The sequence below is a fragment of the Harpegnathos saltator genome, unplaced genomic scaffold (assembly GCF_003227715.2).
Source record: "Harpegnathos saltator strain DR-91 unplaced genomic scaffold, Hsal_v8.6 scaffold765, whole genome shotgun sequence".
Taxonomy (NCBI): Eukaryota; Metazoa; Arthropoda; class Insecta; order Hymenoptera; family Formicidae; genus Harpegnathos; species Harpegnathos saltator.
In genome coordinates, this window is record NW_020230610.1 from 131,989 (window position 1) to 151,987 (window position 19,999).

Sequence of the window (19,999 nt, forward strand, 5' to 3'; positions counted from 1 at the left end):
TTAGAAAAATAGAAAAAGAGCAATATCGGTCGGTGATTCGATTCTTGTTTTTGGAAGGGAAATCGCGCAGCGAAATCAAAGAGCGCTTGGATGCTGTGTACGGTGACTCTTCTCCTTCGATGGCGACCGTCAAAAATTGGTTTAACGAGTTTCAACGTGGTCGCACGTCGGTTTTTGATGAGTCACGCCCAGGTGCCCCGAAAACGGCTACCACGGAGGATAACATGACAAAAATCCACGATCTCGTATTGGCAGACCGCCGATTAAAGGTGCGCGAGATAGCTGAGATAATAGGCATCTCAAAAGACCGCGTGGGTCATATCCTGCATGAAATTTTGGGCATGAGAAAGCTGTCGGCGCGATGGGTGCCGCGTTTGCTCACTCCGGACAACAAGCGCAACCGTGAGACCACTTCAGAGCAGTGTTTGACGCTGTTTAAGCGCAATCCGAAGGAGTTTCTGCGTCGTTTCGTGACCGTCGACGAAACATGGATCCACTGGTACACACCAGAGACCAAGGAACAGTCGAAACAGTGAACTTCACCCGGCGAACGTGCTCCGAAGAAGGCAAAGACTGTCCTATCGGCCGGAAAGGTGATGGCCACCGTTTTCTGGGATTCACAAGGTGTTATCTACATCGACTACCTGGAGAAGGGCAAAACGGTCACAGGGCTGTACTATGCAGAATTATTGGACCGATTCGACGCCGAATTGCAGAAAAAACGGTCCCATTTGGCAAAGAAAAAAGTGCTCTTTCACCATGATAACGTATCGGCTCACACCTCCGCCCTCGCCACGGTCAAATTGGTCGAATTGGGCTACGAACTGCTGCCCCATCCACCGTATTCTCCAGATTTGGCCCCGTGCGACTTCTTTTTGTTTCCAAACTTGAAAAAGTCACTCGCCGGGCAGAAATTTGAGTCGAATGAGGAGGTCATCGCCGCCACGGAGGCCTACTTTGCAGACCTCGAGAAAATGTATTTTTCAGACGGGTTAAAGAAGTTGGAGCATCGCTGGGTCAAGTTTATCGAGCTAAAAGGAGACTATGTTGAGAAATAAATCGCCACTTTTCCAAAATTTTCGTTTTTCTTTTGTAGGCTAAGTACTTATCGGACCACCCTCGTACAACAGACGAGAAAAGATAGAAATTGACTGCGTAAAGTTTTGGAAAAATAATTAAATAAAAGAGCGAATAAATGCGCAGTAGTCGGACATCGCGGGCCTGCTACTCCACACAGCTTAGACCGGATTGGCAGGCAATAACGGTGCGCGCCGGTCCGCTGTTGTTGCCTGCCAATCCGGCCCAAGCCGTGCGGAGTAGCATGCCTGCGACGCCCATAACGCATGCCCATTGAGCGTTTATTCGCTCATTTATTTAATTATTTTTCTCAAAACTGTACGCAGTCAATTTCTATCTTTTCTCATCCGTTGTACTTATCTCAATGTTCTTTATGTTTTTATACAGTTTGTAAGTTTATAATTACCCACCCTGTATATATGCGTGTGTACGTCTCGAAAATAATTCATGAATATGAAAATAATAGAAGAAAATTCATGAAAATCTGGAAATTTTTACGATTATTCGTGCCTTTTGGACGCCACCTTGAATCCGCCATCTTGGATCCGCCATTTTGAAATTCTCTAATATGAATTAGTTGTCAGCAAATATCCTAAAATCAGTACCCTGGATACTAAAGTGATGCTAAATACTAGGAATTTGCGAAGTTATTCTAAAAATACATTATTTTTTAAGTTCTTTTCGCTCAAACCGCCATTTTGATGCAGCTATCTTGAATTCACATTTTCACTAATGCATACCTTGAAAGCTCAACATTTTGAGACAAGATGTGACACTTTTATCTGTATCAAAGTAACATTTTTCATACGAAATCAAGCTTATAAAAAACAAAATTGTCGATTTTTCACGACTTTTTCCCAAAAATTCTACTATATTGGATTTTATTGTGAATTTAAACGAATTCTGATGCCGGAATCTTGTAGAACGACTCGGAAAATATGAGGAAATGCTATTCCAACCTTATATAATATAATTTCTCTACATAAAATACAGTTACAAAGAAAGGCTAATATTTTAGAATCTTTGGGTGTTAATGGGTTAAGAGATGAAAAAAGACGTTAACCCTTTGTGCCACAGGCGGATACCCAGAAACTCACGTGTATTCCGTCAGTTTTTTATATTTTATGAGCAGTTTTAATGATCGATTTCTTAGCAATTATATTTTCTATCTTCTTAAGACCCTAGTGCAGAACTAGTGTAAAATAAATGTGATTACTTATAAATTCTTTAAATTTATTATTGCTAATAGTAAATAAGTAACCACAATAAAATGTTTTTAAGAATAAATGTGTGGCAAGGCGAAGAATTAACTATTTTTATCTGGGAATTGATACGCAGGGATTTTTTGGGGCGCTGATTACGAATCCGTTGTCAGATTTTAAATATTAAAAACGGCTGATCCTATATGGCGGACATAAAATTATATATGATATAAATTCAACTAATTTCCGTGAAACTAGATATCTAGAGTTTGTTTGGGTTGTTGATTACGAATCCATCATCAGATTTTCAAAACTCAAGATGGTCAATCCAATATCGGACGAAAAACTTAAAAAAAACTTCAATTTTTAGAAAAATTGGTATTGAGGTGTTTTTAGGTCACTAATTATGAATCCATCATCAGATTTTCAAAGTTCATGATGACTGATTCAATACAACGAAGCAAGGATTTTGAAAAATTCAAATTTCTACATCATTTTGAATTTTAAAAATCTGACAACGGATTTGTAATCAACGACATTAACAACCCTTAGATACATATTTTCATGGAAATTGGTTGAATTTTTAATTTTATGTCTGACATATTGGATTCATTATTTTGAATTTCGAAAATCTGATAACGGATTCGTAACCAACGACCCAGAAAACATTGGACCCATTGGACACAAAGTTTTAAAGAAATCGGTTGAAAGAAAAAATTCGTGGCTCAAAAGGTTAAATAGGATACAAAATGCATATAAACATTTTTGTATTTTCTATTGTTTAATAAATACAATTGTGGTGATAAGCAAGTCGCCACACGCGATTACGCGCGCTACGATCTTGAGTCGGGCACAATAGCACACGGAGCCAGCACGCTTCGTACGTATTGTGCGCTGTGATAAACTCACATGCGAAAGCTTGCATTATCAGATTTTGGCACTAAGTCAGGTAAAAATGAATTTTGCGAGCGAGAAAATTCCAAGCGGACAGGATAAAATTAGCATCAAGGAAAATAAAATCATTATTCTTCCTCCGGCTTACGGAGATATTTGCTAAGCTTTCGAAGTTCTTTGGAAACAACGCAAAGCATTTCTTTGGATAGTTGCACACTTCCTTGCTTAAAGAACTTCCTGTCTTTCTTGGCGAAAAACTTTTATTGCGTCACTCATTAAATTCTGCGCGTTTTTTTGACTGAATTGAAACACAAATCTATTGTACTTAAACATTTATTTAATCGAGAATATATTATCCATCTTAATCGACTACCTCTGTCAACGTTCTAGAAGGGACATAATGTCATGTTCATAGAAGTCGCGCAACTTCTGCATGAAAAAGTCCTCCAAGTACATAATTCCGATGTGCTTAGTGTGTTACGTAAGTCAGTGATTTTTCTTCTTTTAGTTCGATCACTTGCTTTCTCGAACTCCGTACATGGTCGACCACGCTTCTTCGATTCCGTGGATTTTGATTTCGCTGTATTCGTTGTCGCCGTACTCGAATCCGAAGGTTTTTCATTAGTCGTACAAACATTCTGTGGAGTACATAATCGAATTATTGTGAGGAATTTTGAATCTTACTTTAAGTTTTTTTTTTATAATTCGAATTAAATTTACATATTTCTGTATTAAGTTTCAAAGTTAACAATATGTAAGGGCCGGACGGGACTTTTTTAAAAAGACAAGGGAAACAAAAAGACCGACAAAACGAAAGAAACAAAAAAGAACCAAACAAAAGCTAAAATAACGAGGCAACAAAATTATATTTCTCGCGTAATACAGAATCGCACGTCAGTCTTCTAAGCGGTACAAGACAAAAAGCCCAGAAGCGCACACATAAGCCTTTTACATAACATTCGATCGGATTTGGTGGACACTTCCTATTAATCCACGTCTCGCTTTGTCAACATACTGTTTCGAAGCAGTATTGTCGTATACAAACAATCGGATTATATCATCATGTCTCCTCTAATCGACCGTCTCGAGTCGTCGCTTGTTTATCGTTCTATTATTACTTATGATCGCCAATATTATATTTATGTTTACCATTTCGAACGGCTCGACCATTGACGCTTACAAATATTACTAAAACATTCCGAAATATTCACGTTAATAATCGTGGAAGAAGAAAGCCACTCTTCATTGTTTTGAAGAAAGCGTTCTGTTGTTCTTTGAGATTGTTTCCATCGCCATTTAAGTTTGGACAACAGAAACTTCAAAGTTTCTTGATCCTCGACATGCATTTGAAAACAACATTTCATCTTTGTAGCAAAATGTTGTTCCAAACATTCAAGTTGCGTGTCCAAGTCCGACTACAAATCGTTCCGTATGATCTCGAACAGTTCTCGACGAGTGCAAACTACTTTATTAATACGCGATCCTAAAATACAGACATAATGCGATGTAATATTAAATAGAAACAGATTTCTCATAGAACAAGTTTTATTTAATTATAAAATAAGAAAAATTATTTATACACAATAATATTTTTGCGGAGCGTTATTCGAATGATTAATTGCAAAAATGATGAAAATTCAATAATACATTAAAATAAGACACTCGGTATATATATGAAAATTATCGATTAAAAGCAGCTATATACTATTCTACATCTTTCAAGGGCAGGTAGTCCCAGACCCCTGCTGTGTACCTCTGCGTCGAGCCTAACCTAACCGAGCAGCTGCCTCGGCGTCGCATATTTCTAACCTCACAACGACAGAGGCAGTGACGGGCAGAATTTTCTTCAAAATTTCATTACAAAACATCGTAACCTATGTGCTCAATAAAACAAATTCGTAGATCCCCGTGGATAGATAACTTTTTCGACGATTTACGGTAAAAATTTTCAAAAGAGAAACAATTATGTTGACAGGTTTTTGACATGATTGCTAATACACGCGAGTATAAATTAATGAAAACTTTATATACGTAAATATTCTACATACCTTCCTTAACACCCTCCATCAAGCAGAATTGAGAAAGGACACTTGAGTAAAAAGTTACACGCACTTGAAGTAACCGTGATATTTCGGAGACGCTATACGTGACTCACGGTGTTCCGAGAACGGTCACTTTGAACTAACGTAACGCCTCAAGTATAAAAGATCACTGCCCCTTTGGAATAACATGCAGCAAGGCCGTCTCTACAAGATTCTATAGTACTAAACTCATTATGATGAATTTCATTTTTTCGATTTTTGGCCACCTTTTTCGAGATCCAGACCACAGTGCGGCGTAAGGTCTGGGGAATACGGTGGGTGCTGCATGACCTCCCAGCTAAAACACTTCAATTTCTGCTTGGCTTTTGTCATCGAAACAGTATATACGTAGGCAGTTTGAAAAGTTCTCGACCTAACACATACATGGCATTAGAAACTGTCAAACTATAATTGTATTGGAAAGTGGCACTCCTGATATAAACCCATGTAAAATTGTATTCGATCTGTCAAGTTATTCGAGTAGTAACACCAATTGAAAAAACTTTGTACAAGATGGGTGCCGCATTTGCTAACAATTGACCAAAAACGCATTCGAATGCGTATTTCTCAAGTGTGTTTGGATCGTTTTAAGTAAAATAAAATGGATTTCAAGCGTCGTTTCATAACTGTTGATGAAACTTGGATCCACCACTATACACCAGAGCAAAAAGAACCTTCCAGAATCACACTTTAATGATGGTATTGAATTATTGGAAAAACGTTGGAATAAATGTATTGAAGTTTCAGGAGATTATATTGAAAAATAAAACATATTTCACGGCAAAAAATTTTTTCTTTCATTGTTAGGCGTAGTTTGGCGTTGTCGTGGTAAGAAACGATGTCCGTCCTATACTTCTTGACGTCGATAGTCTGACCGCGCGAAAGCAATTCGAAGTACAGGACGCTTCGCAAATCCCACCACACACTCAGCATCACTTTCTTCGGATGCAAATCCGCTTTGCTGATCGATTGTGACGATTTACCCGGACTGCTGGCGTCGGATATTGTTATACGCCACGGATTTTTCATCGTGACTACATCCGTTTGAGAAAGGCCTCAGCTAGTTTCATTTTAGCAGAGATTCATGATGTGGTCCAAAATTTTTTTTCAGTGAGCTCGTGAGGGACCCAAACATCCGCCTTCTTCGTCATCCCAAGCCATTTTATAGACGATGTAGAAACACTCCGCGATTTCCCGTGTTGTCAAGTGCCGATCAACTTTGATTGCAACCAAGATTGTTCATCGTCAGACGTGGATGGACGACCCGAATGGGTAGCATTGGCGAGGTTCACATCTTTGAAACGAAAGCGTTCAAACCAATGCTGTCAAATGTCAGAGCTTATGGCCAAGTTCTCGTATACGCCACATATCTTACGTTGTGCGTTCGTTGCTTTTACTTCTTTCAGGCAAATAGCAGAAAAATAGCAAAATGTATCGAAAATACACCTTTTGATCCTCCATTTTAAATGAATAGCGCACACACAAAACACAGCAAAATCCGAACACAACAAAGTTTCTGGCAAAATGTCAAGCATTGTCTAATCTTTCAAGAGGTATATGGCAACCCGAGGTTCGGGCAATGTATGTTATCTTCTTCAACGGATAAGCACCACCTACCAAAAAATCGCAGAATTTAATGCACAACCCAATAAGTTTTGACCCAATAAGTCTTTCTCGAGAACTATCTATTCAAGAAATTTTGAAAAAAGCGGAATAGGTGATAATCTGAAAAGACGAGGTCTAGTGAATACAGAAAATGATAGTAAGACATGCCAGTCCAGTCCTAATAATTTTTTTCCGGGCTTGCAATAATGTGTGCAGCATGGCGTTATCACGATGGAAGATGACGCCCTTGCGATTCACCAATTCAGAACGTTTCTTGTGGCGTTCAATTTGTCCAGTTGGGCACAATATACATCCGAATTAATTATTCGGTTCATATGGAAGCAACTCGTAAAATATCAATACTTTTCCAATCCCAAATTGAGAGCATAAATTTATTCGGATGAAGCCCTGTCGAAGTGGTTTATGGCGGTTCACTGCACTTTCCTCGTAATCTTTTACGCTCGGTATTGTTGTAAATACTCCATTTTTCATCGCCCGTCACTATGAGCTTAAGAAATGGGTTGCTTTCCTCGCGTCTTCTGAGTTGGTTTTCGAAATTGATTAGATGAATTTCATTCAGAGCATTTCATGTGGAACCCAAACATCGTGCTGACTAACGTAGTCCAGTAGATATAAATGATTTCTCACGCTAGATTTCGATATTTGGAAAACGTTGGCAATCTCCCGCGTCGTGTAATGTGGATCGATAACATCTTTACTTTGTTGCTATTGATTTCAATTGGTCGGCCCGAGTGTAATGTATCTTGGATACAAAAATCTTCAGAATAAAATCTTGCAAATCGCTTGTGACCACTTTTTCCACGGCATCCTCACCATACACTGCACACATCTTCTTACGGGATCGTATCGCATTTAACTTTTTTTTAACTTTTTTTAAATAAAAAATATAATACGCCGAAAATGCTTGTTTTCGTTATCTCATTTTTAAATATTAATAAACATGCAAAACCAATCTTCACGCTATTTGTTCTTCAATGCATATTGAAAAGTCCTTTCCAAAACACTATGCTCTTCCAAAATTTGGGCTGAAAATGGCGTTATTCAGAACATCCGAAGTCATTTAGAAACCGCGCGGACTTATTGATCAACCCAATATATACCACTATGTTCAAAAACTTTCGAGAAATTCTCATTTAAATTACCTGCGTCAATCGTATCGAAAAAACTTTTTATTTGACTGACAGGACTGTTCTTGCCATATGTCTATTTCATGTCAGTACCATTGTTAGTTTACGAATAAACATTTGTTTTGTGATTGAAAAAAATGGTTCTGGAGGTTTTTAACATGTCAAAATTTGTTTCAGCAAAGAATTTGCACAGTCAAATGGATCAGATGGATTTCAAATGGATGATAAGGCTGCAATGATACTCATTTTGTTGGAAAGTGTGCATCTATAAAAAGCTGCGAAATTTTATAAAACTTCATCTATGAAAAGCCGCATTGCATGTCGTCAGCAATAAACCAGCAAATCCAATCACCTTGTCGCGAACCCTGGGTAATGTGACTACGGTCATAACAGATAAATAATAACCGAAAAGCGAGATTCTGGCGTCTAAGGCGTCCCGTAAATAATAAAAGTTTAAGGCAACCAAAAATAAATAATTATTAGCTTGGCTTACTAATGGTTATTACGAATAGATTTGAAAGATTTGATTAGAAAATGCCAAATAATGAGGATGAATCCCCACCAAAAAAAAGTATTAGGAGTACAAATAAGTTTCCGCCGTTTTCTATCAAAAATTAGGAATTTATTGTGAAAGAACGGTACATTACGTTTTATTCAAAGTATTGTCCATCACTAGCCACTACTTTTTCCCATCTTCCTAGCAGCATTCGGATACCACGTCGGAAGAACTCTTCATCTTTTGAGGCTATCCACGAATCGACCCAATTTTTAGTATCTTCATATGATGTAAAGCGCTGCTTAGACAGGCCATGTGCCATCGACCGGAACAAGAGATAATCAGAAGGGACAATGTTTGGTGAATACGGCGGGTGGGACTTCCCAATTAAGTGTTTCCAAATAGGTTTTGACCGGTTTTGTAACATGTGGCCGAGCGTTGTCATGTAGGAGAATAATTTTGTCGTGTCTGGAGTAGTAATGGGCGCGTTTTTCCTTGAGTGCTCGGCTCAATCTCATTAATTGTGCTCGGTAGAGAGCTCCAGTAATTGTTTCGCTCAGTTTGAGCAACTCATAATACACGACACCAAGCTGATTCCATCAAATACACAGCATGAGTTTTTTTCCATGAATATTCGGTTTGGCTGTTGATGTTGAAGCATGGCCAGGTGGTGATTTTCTCTTCTATGGGTTATCGTAGTGAATCCAATTTTCATCACCAGTGACTATACGATGCAAAAAACCATTTCTTTTATGCCTGGCAAGCAGCATTTCACACGTGCAAAATCGGCGTTCAACGTCTCTCGGCTTCAGTTCATATGGAACCCAATTTCCTTGTTTTTTAATCATTCCCAACGATTTTAAACGATGTGAAATTGCTTGTTGAGTCACTTCTAATGTAAGTGCAAGTTCTTCTTGCGTTTGGCACGAATCTTCCTCCAATAATGTTTCCATTTCCGTGTCTTCGTACACTTTCGGCCTTCCACTACGTTCTTTGTCTTCCACGTCAAACTCACCGTTTTTAAACTTTTGAAACCACTCACGACAACTTCTCTCACTTAAAGCAGTCTCACCACATGCTTCTACAAGCAATCGATGCGCCTCAGCTACAGATTTCTTCAAATTACAGAAGTAAATCAAAAGTTCCCGCAAATGACGCTTATTCAGCATAAAACTTGACATTTTCGCACGAAAAAAATTATGTGATGCTGATACGGAGTCACTAATAGTTCAAGGTTATGTTGTTACCAGATGTCCAAACTTACGATATTATGTTTTACATCTGACAACTTCAACATAACCTTCTGGTGGAGCTATCTTTTGTCAAACAGCGGAAACTTATTTGTACTCCTAATACTCCTACTTTGTACTCCTAAACCTCTTATTTTCGTAGCAGGTATAACCAATATACAATCTCTTACGCAACTACTAGAACATATAGCAAAGAATGAAAATGAAATTAAAATCATAAAAAATGAAGTAAAAATATAATCTAAAATATGATTAAAGTACACTACAATAATAAGTGAATTACAAGCCAAAAACATAAAATTTCACAGTTACAAATTGGAATAAAAAAGGAATTTTAAAGTAGTGCTAAAAAATATGCATCTAGCAACTAATTTAGAGGAAAGAATAAAGAAGGAATTAAATGACCTGGGTTATACAGTCACAAATATTTGAAATATAAAACATAAGAAAACAAAAAACCGTTACCTATCTTCTTTATAGAATTAAAACCCGATTCTAACAACATGTAACGACCGTTCTCCGTTGAGTCGGCCTAGGAAAGTTAAACGCGCGGATAACGCTCGCCGGAGTCCAGGTTCGAGAATGAGAGAAAGAAACACAAAGCGGTAAACGATACGAATACTGCTTATTAGAGGAAATAGTATATACAATAAATCGAGTCGGTGATTGCGCTGACGTGTATCGACAAATGGTAGGCGTGGTGGTGCGGTGCGGTACGATACACGCTGTACGCGCGAGGCTCGCCGAATAAAGGTTGATTCACACTGTACGGCACGGATTGTCGCGTACCGGCAACGACATGTACCGGCACCGACACGACAAATTAATGCATATGTTCAGATTGTTCCAATAACTGTCCGTCAATTGATGTTGCAGTCACAATGGATGGCTCATCCAGCGACGATAAATTGGCTCTTACAATCTTACTTTTAGACGAAGAGGAAGCCGAACTGAAAAAAGGAGATCGAAAATGGGTACATCCAATGTTAAAAAAGAGAAAACTTGAAGGAGAACATTGGACATTGTTCAAAGACTTACCAAAATATGACGACAAGTTTTATCAATATTTTAGAATGCTATAATGTAAATTTTATGATTTATTAAAATTAATTGAACCTGTACTGCAGAAACAAAATATATCGTCCCGTGAAGCCATTTCACCGACAGAATATTAACATTTTCGTTAAATTTGTCCTGCTCCATCCTCTGCTGCGACCGTTTTCTACCGCTTTCTTATTGATTCAGACGTACCAGCACCAATACGTACCGACACGCAAGAATCAAAATATTGGTTGCGAGAATGTCAGTCGGTGCCGGTATCCCGTTGACGGAACGTGTAGATCGGTGTCGGTTAGTGTGAATAGTTTCATAAAAATGCGTGTTTTAAAGTTTTATCGTGTCGGTGCCGGTACATGTCATTACCGGTACGCGACGGTCCGTGCCATATAGTGTGAATCGACCTTAAGTCATATGGTAAGCGTGACCTATAGCGCAACGCGTAAGAATCGCACAGAAGTCGGAAACGGCGACGGAGCAGTGATTAGGCGCGGCATACGTCGCTGGGACAATGATCATTCAATAGACTTGTCGCGTCCGCGCGCATAAACATGGCGGCACGCTCGGTAATTTCGACTCTTGATCAAAATATCGCTCGCACGTCGCTAGCTCGCTCGTCGTGAAACGTGAGAAAGGATCTCGTTCATCGGGGCTGAGGACTCTCAACAGAGAAGACGTACACGCCTTCCCTTTTCCGTACAATTGTGGAGAAAGACTCCTAAGTGCTGCCTACACTCAACAGAGACCACAGACGCGTCGTCCCCTTGACTTGGTTGCCAGATGGATCGCTTAGAGACTGAGGACGCTTAATTCGCCGACAAGCGAACCCCTGGCTCTGAGCGGAAAATGGAGGTTAATGAATATCGAACACGCTCGACGGAGTTTGCGCACGCATAAACTTGAAGAGACGGGAGATGACTAGGCACCAAGCACGCTTGGTCAGGATTGCGTATACACAGTTTTGTTGTCCCAGTTGTCTCAGTCGGGTATTTGGAAAATGGAGTGCAAAGCAAAACGGTCCGGATATTCTCTCTCTCAACACAGAACGTCGAAATCAAACGGCGGTATGGATCGGTCTGATGTTCCTAAGCGCGATCGCCGCCGTTTCATAGTCGAATACGATACAACTGATATGGCGGCGATCACGCGGCGCGCGAATGACGAATGGCGGCGCGCGCCGATAGTGGCGCGTGATAGTGGCGACGCGCGAATTCGAAAAGAATTAGAATGACATGTAGCGCCGTTCTTCGGCCTGACGGGTGGTCAGTCGGGCCTGTAGTAACGAGGCTAGCGTGCCTCGTTATAAACAAAAAAGTTGATAAAATTAATTTACTTCAATGTAAAATAAAATTTGAACCTTCTCCACACAAATGTGAAATTTCAATGTGCCAACTGTCAACGATGTGGACACACAAAAAGATTCTGTTATCATAAAGCTAAATGCGTCAAATGTATTGCATCATTCTACAAAAGAATATCCTTGTAAGGATAAATCTGATAATGTTATGTGTGTTCTATATGAAGGAAACCATTCGGCTAGTTACAAAAGATGTACAATTCACAAAGAATTGCAAAATCTCTATCCAACGTTACGGAAAAAAGAAGTAACACCAAAAATCCCTTCAAATATTTCCTACAAGAAACAAGATTAAGTTAGATCACCTATTACAAATGGAATAAGATCAGGTATCTCCTATTCATAACCTGTTGGTAAATCAACGCAAAAGAAATTCAATAATATACTGGAACCAAATAAATCTGAAATAATAGCTAATCATTCCAGTGACATATAAATATTGAAAAACATGATGAGAGAACTTTTGGACAAGATGAGTTCTATGTTAAACATTTTAACAACTTTTATCGCAAGGATAGTATAATAATCATCTATTCAGAATAGCTACGAGCTCGTATGTAGAATGCCAATGAACTGACACATCATATGATGAACTATGAAATTGTTTATCAATAAAATAGATATAATGCTCATCTCTGAAACCCGCTTCACAAGTAAAAATTATTTTAAGATTCCTCATAATCTTTCTTATCTAATTATCATTTCTATTACACAATACATCCAAATGAGACGGCATATGACGGTTCCGTAATTATCATTACAAACAGTATCAGGCACTATATAATAAACGGATTTTGGGAGGAGTGCCTTTAAGCTACAAACATTGTGATCAAAGACTGGGTTGGAAACATTACTATCTCTGTAATATATAGTCCATTTAAGCATGCAATCAAGGAACAATACGTGAAATTTCTTCATATATTATGGAAACGATTTATTGCTACTGGAGATTGTATCGCCAAAAATCAACTGTGGAGTTTAAGACTAACCATAACTGAAGGAAAAAAACTCAACGAAGCAATTAACCCAATGAAACTTGAAGTAATATCTACAGGTTAACCCATATATTGATCCTCGGACCCAAAGAAGATCCCTGACCTCTTGGACTTTGGCATCTTCAAAGAAATTTCAAAATTCTATATTAGTGCTAAATCTTATCTGGAATTATCATCGGATCACTTCCTGGTTATAATGGAAATAAATAACCACATAATTAAAAAAGAAAAACCCTATACTTTGCATAATAAAAGAACAAATTGGTCCTTTTTCAGAATCAAATTTCACTTAATTCAAATATTTTCATACGTCTTAAAACAGAAGAAGATATATTTATTGTAATAAATCATTTTAATTACTATATTCAACAGGCTGTATGGAATGCTACTCCAAATCTTCATGACAATAACGAAAACTTGTTCTCCATCGATAAAGGAAAAATTGGCTGAAAAACGAAAAATTTGAAAATAGTGGCAAAAAACAAAAGATCCTGACTTAAAGACCAAACTAAATAGAGCCATTAAACATCTTAAAAATCTATTCTATGGGACAAAAAATCAGAGAATATAAGAATATTTGAGCAATTTACTTTTGAGGCATCAGAATATTCACAATAGAAAGCGACCAAGAAATTAAAATAATCGATACGCCCATTCCCTCCTATACGTAAACTTGATGGGAGCTGGGCAAGAAACGATATAGAAAAGATGAACACATTTGCTATCCATCTTACGGAAGTGTTCACCGCAAACCCAAGGAAAATAAGTATAGAAGGTAAGGAAGGGATTTCTAAGATTCTTAAACAAAAATTTCAAACTAAATCATACACTAATCCCAATACCAGAAAGGAAGTTCATGGAGCAATAAATATCTTAAATCCCAAAAATGCTTCGAAATACGATCTTATAACAAACCGCATACTTAAAGATTTACTCTTGAAAAATATCTATTTTCTCACATGCCTATACAGTGTCCCATTTTAAGCGTCCAACCCAAATATCTCCCTTATTTTTTATTTTAGAGAAAAATGGTTCAGATACGTTTTGTATGGTTTCAAGGGGGCCATAAGATGGTGCTATTGATTTGAACTCAAAGAGCCATTTGAAGGTCACGTGAAGGTTACCTCAATTTTTTTAGATAGCACTCTCTATTTTTTATTACATATTCTTATAGCTGACCTCGAGAGCTTCCCAAAACACTATAATCAAATGTTTTTGGTGAAGTACTTTTCGAGTTATAAAGCTCCAAATTTACAAAATTTTGATAAAAATACAAAATATTTCGTAAAACATTCACTTTCCAATAGTCTTATCTTATATGATCCAACCAGTCAAGGCAAGATCCGAGCATGATGCAACCAGTCAAGGCAAGATGCGAGCATGATCCAGCCAGTCAAGGCAAGATCCGAGCATGATCCAACCAGTCAAGGCAAGATCCGAGCATGATCCAGCCAGTCAAGACAAGATCCGAGCATGATCCAACCAGTCAAGGCAAGATCCGAGCATGATCCAGCCAGTCAAGGCAAGATCCGAGCATGATCCAGCCAGTCAAGGCAAGATCCGAGCATGATCCAGCCAGTCAAGGCAAGATCCGAGCATGATCCAGGCAGTCAAGACAAGATCTTCTTTTGTGTACAATTATTTAAAGTGTTAAAAACTTGGCTATTTACTTGTATGCATAGCTCTAGTCTGTGGTGAAAGTCGTCTCTAACTTTTTCAAGAACACCTACATTAATATTTCTGCAAGCCTGTCTGATCCGGTTTTTCATATTTTCAACGGTTGTAGGCTTTTGCGAATAAACTATCTCTAATGTAGTCTTAGAAATAAAATGCTAGGGGTGTCAAGTCGGGTGATCTTGGGGGTCATTCTTGAACTCGACTGCCCATACCAATCCACCTATTCGGGAATCTATTGTTTAAATATTGTGTAACAGCTCAAGATCTATGAGCCGGTGCTCCATCTTGTTGGAACCACATTCGTCTGAGTAAATCATTGTCGACATGTCTTAAGAGATTGGGCAGGTCATCTTGAAGAAATCTTAGATAGATTGCCGCATTGAGATTTTCTTCAAAAAAATATGGACCAACAATAACATCTCCCAGGATACCTGCCCAAACGTTAATGGACCATTGCCGTTGGAACTATTGGCTTCTCTGCCAATGTGAATTAACATCTGAATAATAATGGCAGTTATGTCTATTAACGCCTTCTCTATTACAAAACGTGGCTTCATCAGAAAAAAGCGTATCAGCAATGAACCGAGGATTTTGTTGGATTTGATCTCGAGCCCAATTACAAAAACGTACACGGCGTTGGTAGTTCCTCTCTTCCAATTGCTGAGTTAGATGAATGTGATATGGGTGAAACTTGTTGAACTTGAGCACACGATTTGCTGTTGATTTAGATATACCGTAGCCTCTCAATTTGTCTCGTAGAGATTTGAGTATTCAAAGCAACGGCACCTATAACAGTCAATGATGTGACTTCATCAGGGCCCGATTTTCGCCGGTTTCTTCTAAGAAAACCCTGTTCAGCTCTGTCGCAGAGTCTTTTTATTACGTTCCTATCAGGATGGCGTCTGTCTGGAAACTTTCAGCATAAAGCCTTTCTGCTGCCGAGTAATTATTCCTGGCCTCACCGAAAATGCGAATCATGTCCACAATTTCATTTGGTGGATAAGCAGCCATTATTATAAAGAAAAAAGCGCCAAAAAGTAAAAAATTCCTGTCTTATAAAAAAAAAGTCAATGGATAATAAATAATATGCGTCTGTCTGAGACTTCGCCAAAATACCGACAGTTGCCCAAGTAAGAAATTTGAAACAAGCCTTTTGATATTTGTTTCATTAAAAGAATTGACAATTGAACTTTCACAATTGTTACAGTTCATTGATTATCAGGCCATACAGGATCTCGTCTTGACTGGCTGCATCATGTTCGGATCTTATCTTGACCGGCTGGATCATGTTCGGATCTTACCTTGACTGGCTGGATCATGCTCGGATCTTGTCTTGACTGGCTGGATCATGCTCGGATCTTGCCTTGACTGGCTGAATCATGCTCGGATCTTGCCTGGACTGGCTGGATCATGCTCGGATCTTGCCTTGACTGGCTGGATTATGCTCGGATCTTGCCTTGACTGGCTGGATCATGCTCGGATCTTACCTTGACTGGCTGGATCATGCTCGGATCTTGCCTTGACTAGTTACATCATGCTCGGATCTTGCCTTGACTGGTTGGATCATGTAAGATAAGACTATCGGAAAGTGAATGTTTTACGAAATATTTTGTATTTTTATCAAAACTTTGTAAATTTGGAGCTTTATAACTCGAAAAGTACTTCACCGAAAAACATTTGATTATAGTGTTTTGGAAAACACTCGAGGTCAGTTACAAGAATATGTAATAAAAAATAGGGGGTGCCGTCTAAAAAATTGAGATAACCTTCACGTAACCTTCAAATGACTCTTCAGAGTCAAATCGATGGTACCATCTTATGGCCCCCTCGAAACCATACAAAACGTGTCTGAACCATTTTTCTCTAAAATCAAAAATAAGAAATATTTGGGTTTGACACTTAAAATGTGACACCCTGTATAGGCAATTTTCCAACTAAACTATTTTCCTCCGCAATGGAAAGTAGCACTGATTACTATGATTTCAAAACTTGGCAAAGCCATAAAAGAAGTCAAGTCATGCAGATCAATTAGTCTTCTTGAAATTTCATCCAAGCTCTTTGAAATACTATTATTAGCCAGATTAACATCGGTTATTGCAGAAGGTCAACTTTTACCAGTATATTTAGTTTCAGAAGCAGATACACTACAGTAGATCAAGTTCACACAGTCACGAAAAAATAAATATTGCAATAACAAAAACATTGGAAACAAAATATACTGCTCGGCAACCTTTCTTGATATATCTTAGGCTTTCGACAAAGTATAGCATGATGGGGTAACATACAAGACCCAAACAACTTTTCCTCTTCACTTCTTTCCTATATTGAAGTCGTATCTGAACAATAGATATTTCCTAGTGATGCTTAATAAGGCAAGAAGAAGATTATTATATAAAATTTACTCTGTAGATCTTCAGGGCAGCATCTTCGGTCCTGTGCTGTATCAAGAAGCACGGTAGCGCCTTACACTAAGTTCAAGTGCAACGAAGTGCGCCTGAACAGAGTCCGAGCCTTTACTTATACGAAACTGCGAGTTGAAATGAGATGAGATATTCATATCTCAGCAATGGCTGAAGCGATCGAGGTTTTTCCTAATCGATTAAGCCTTAAAAATAGGAAAAAAGTGTTGTGTTTTTTGTGTACAGTGCATTTCATCGATACGTTCCGTGAGAGGGGAAATGGAGGTCCCCCTCTTTGGCAAGTTATTGCGCGCTAGCTCTCGGCGGCCGACCGCCCATCTTATCGACGACTTTACCGACACTGAAATTGTAACACGAGCAGCGAAAGAGTAAATGTTGCGTCGATAAAGACGTGTGTGAGAAAGCGGGAGAGTTTAAGACTTCCACGTTTATTTAGAGGATTATTGCCGCACACTAATCATGTGTTTCTTGTTAAAACAATAAAAAATTAAGAACCAAATATCAAATAGCTCTTTTCAGAGCCATCCAAACATTTATTACGAAAATAACACTTCCGTGTGCGCATAATTATTTTAATAATAAAAGAATTAAATATGTTTTCAATCAGAGTCACATATATGCACATCATCGATCTCTCACTTAGATCTACTAGGTGCGCAACTAAGTTTCCGGGTTTTTTGATCAAGAAGAATGGAAAATTTCAAGAGAAATACAAATAATGGTTCATTCAAAGTATCGTCCCTCGCTAGCTACACATTTTTGCCATCTCTCTGGCAATACCGCGACGATAAAACGACGCGTCTTTGAACGGAAACCATTCATCCAACCAATTTTGCACTTCTTCGAAATTGGCCAAGTGTTGCCCAGCAAAGCCATGCGCCATCTACCGGAACAAGTGATATTCGGAAGGGACCAGGTCTGACGAATACGGCGGTTGCGGTAGCAGATCCCATTTCAGCGTTTTGATGGTGTCCCGGACGATGGAAGTGCGATGGCACGGAATGTTGTCGTGTTATAATATCACTCGTTCGTGTCTCGTGTCCCATTCTGGCCGTTTTTTGAGCAATGCATGGTTCAAATTAATCAGTTGTTGTCGGTAGCGATGCTCATTGACAGCTTCGCCCGGTTTCAGCAGCTCATAGTACACGATTCTTTTCTGATCCTACCGCAGAGTCCAAACGCAGAGCATTGTCTTCTTTCCGAAGCGATTTGGCCATGCCGTTGATGTTGATGCTTCGCCAAGTGAAAGCCACGATTTTTTGCGATTGGGATTCTCAAAATATATCCACTTCTCTTTGCCAGTAACAATTCGATGCAGGAAACTCTTTCTTTCATGCTGCAAAAGCAAAATTTCGGAAGTGGTTCTTCGATCTTCCATCTGTCTCTCAGTCAACTCATGCGGCACCCATTTTCCTTCCTTTTGAATTTTTCCCATGACATGTAAACGTTTGGAAATACCTTGGCGAGTCATGTTTAATGCCTCCGCAAGTTGATCTTGTGTTTGCGTATCATTTTCATCCAATAACACTTGCAGATCGGCGTCCTCAGTTGTTTTTGGTCTTCCGGAGTGCTCCTTGTCCTCAGTGTCGAAATCGCCACTTCTGAAATGTTTAAACCAATCTTCACAGGTAGTTTTCGATGGTGCATGTTCGCCGTAGGCTTCCTCAAGCAAACGATGTGCTTCAGCTGCACTTTTTTTCAAGTTAAAGTAGAAAAGCAAAGCTTCCCGCAAATGCTGTTTATTTGGCAGAAAACTCGACATCTTCGCTGTTAGAAAAAATATTTTTGCGTTGCGATATGTGTTGGTATTACGACTGGTTATTGTTAACAGATGTCCAAGCTATAAAAAAACACAACTTCAGACATGTATGTCGACTACATGTGTGGTTAGCGCCATCCATGTGTGAAACCCGGAAACTTAGTTGCGCATCTGATAGTAACTATTAGGTCAATCGGAAAATTCCGTCCGTTTTCTTGCAAAACGTATGGCTTTATTTAAGAAACAAAATGAAAAAGTACATCAATCAAAGTATTGTCCATCGTTAGCGATGACTTTTTTCCATCTATCGGTCAGCAAACGAATTCTGCGACAAAAGGATGACTCATCTTTGGAGGCTATCCAGTCAGAAACCCATTTTTCGACGTTTTCATAAGAATTGAAGCATTGCTCAGCAAGTGCGTGTGCCATCGACCAAAACAAGTGATAATAGGAAGGGGCACAGTCTGGTGAATAAGTCGCATGGGATAACATTTCCCAGCGAAGTGCTTCTAACGTTTCCTTGACAGATTTTGTGACATGAGGCCGAGCGTTGTCATGAAGCAAAAGCACTTTATGCTGTCTCGTTTCATATTCTAGTCGTTTTTCGTGCAATGCTCAGCTCGAACTGATCATTTATTCTCTATAGAGATCCCGAGTGACTGTTTGACCACTTTTCAACAGCTCATGGTACAGTATACCCTTCTGATCCCACCAAATACAGAGCATTGCCTTCTTTCCGTAGATATTCCGCTTTGACGTCGATGTTGTGGGTGGGCCGGGAGATCGCAAATAGTTTTTCGACGTTTAGGATTGTCAAAATAAATCTATTTTTCATCCCCAGTGATGATACGATGTGAAAATCCCTTTCTTTGTTGCCTAGCGTGCAGAATTTCGCAGGTGGTTTTTCGCCTTTCAATATCTCGTGGCTTCAGTTCATATGGGACCCATTTTCCTTCCTTGTAAACCTTTCCTAAGGCTTTCA

General features: G+C 38.9%; 1 protein-coding gene across 4 annotated transcripts in view; it reads right to left on the minus strand.

The window, feature by feature from the left end:
• Positions 1–19,999, minus strand: part of Atg4a (Autophagy-related 4a) — a 456,226-nt gene that overhangs the window by 97,455 nt on the left and 338,772 nt on the right. Inside the window, exon 9 of one of the 4 annotated variants that reach the window (XM_025306188.1) lies at positions 3,547–3,811. The exons of the other annotated variants lie outside the window; for them this stretch is intronic. Coding sequence (XP_025161973.1) covers positions 3,560–3,811 — 252 coding nt within the window. The 3' untranslated portion in view covers positions 3,547–3,559. The remainder of the gene's footprint in view (positions 1–3,546; positions 3,812–19,999) is intronic. 4 annotated transcript variants of the gene reach the window in all.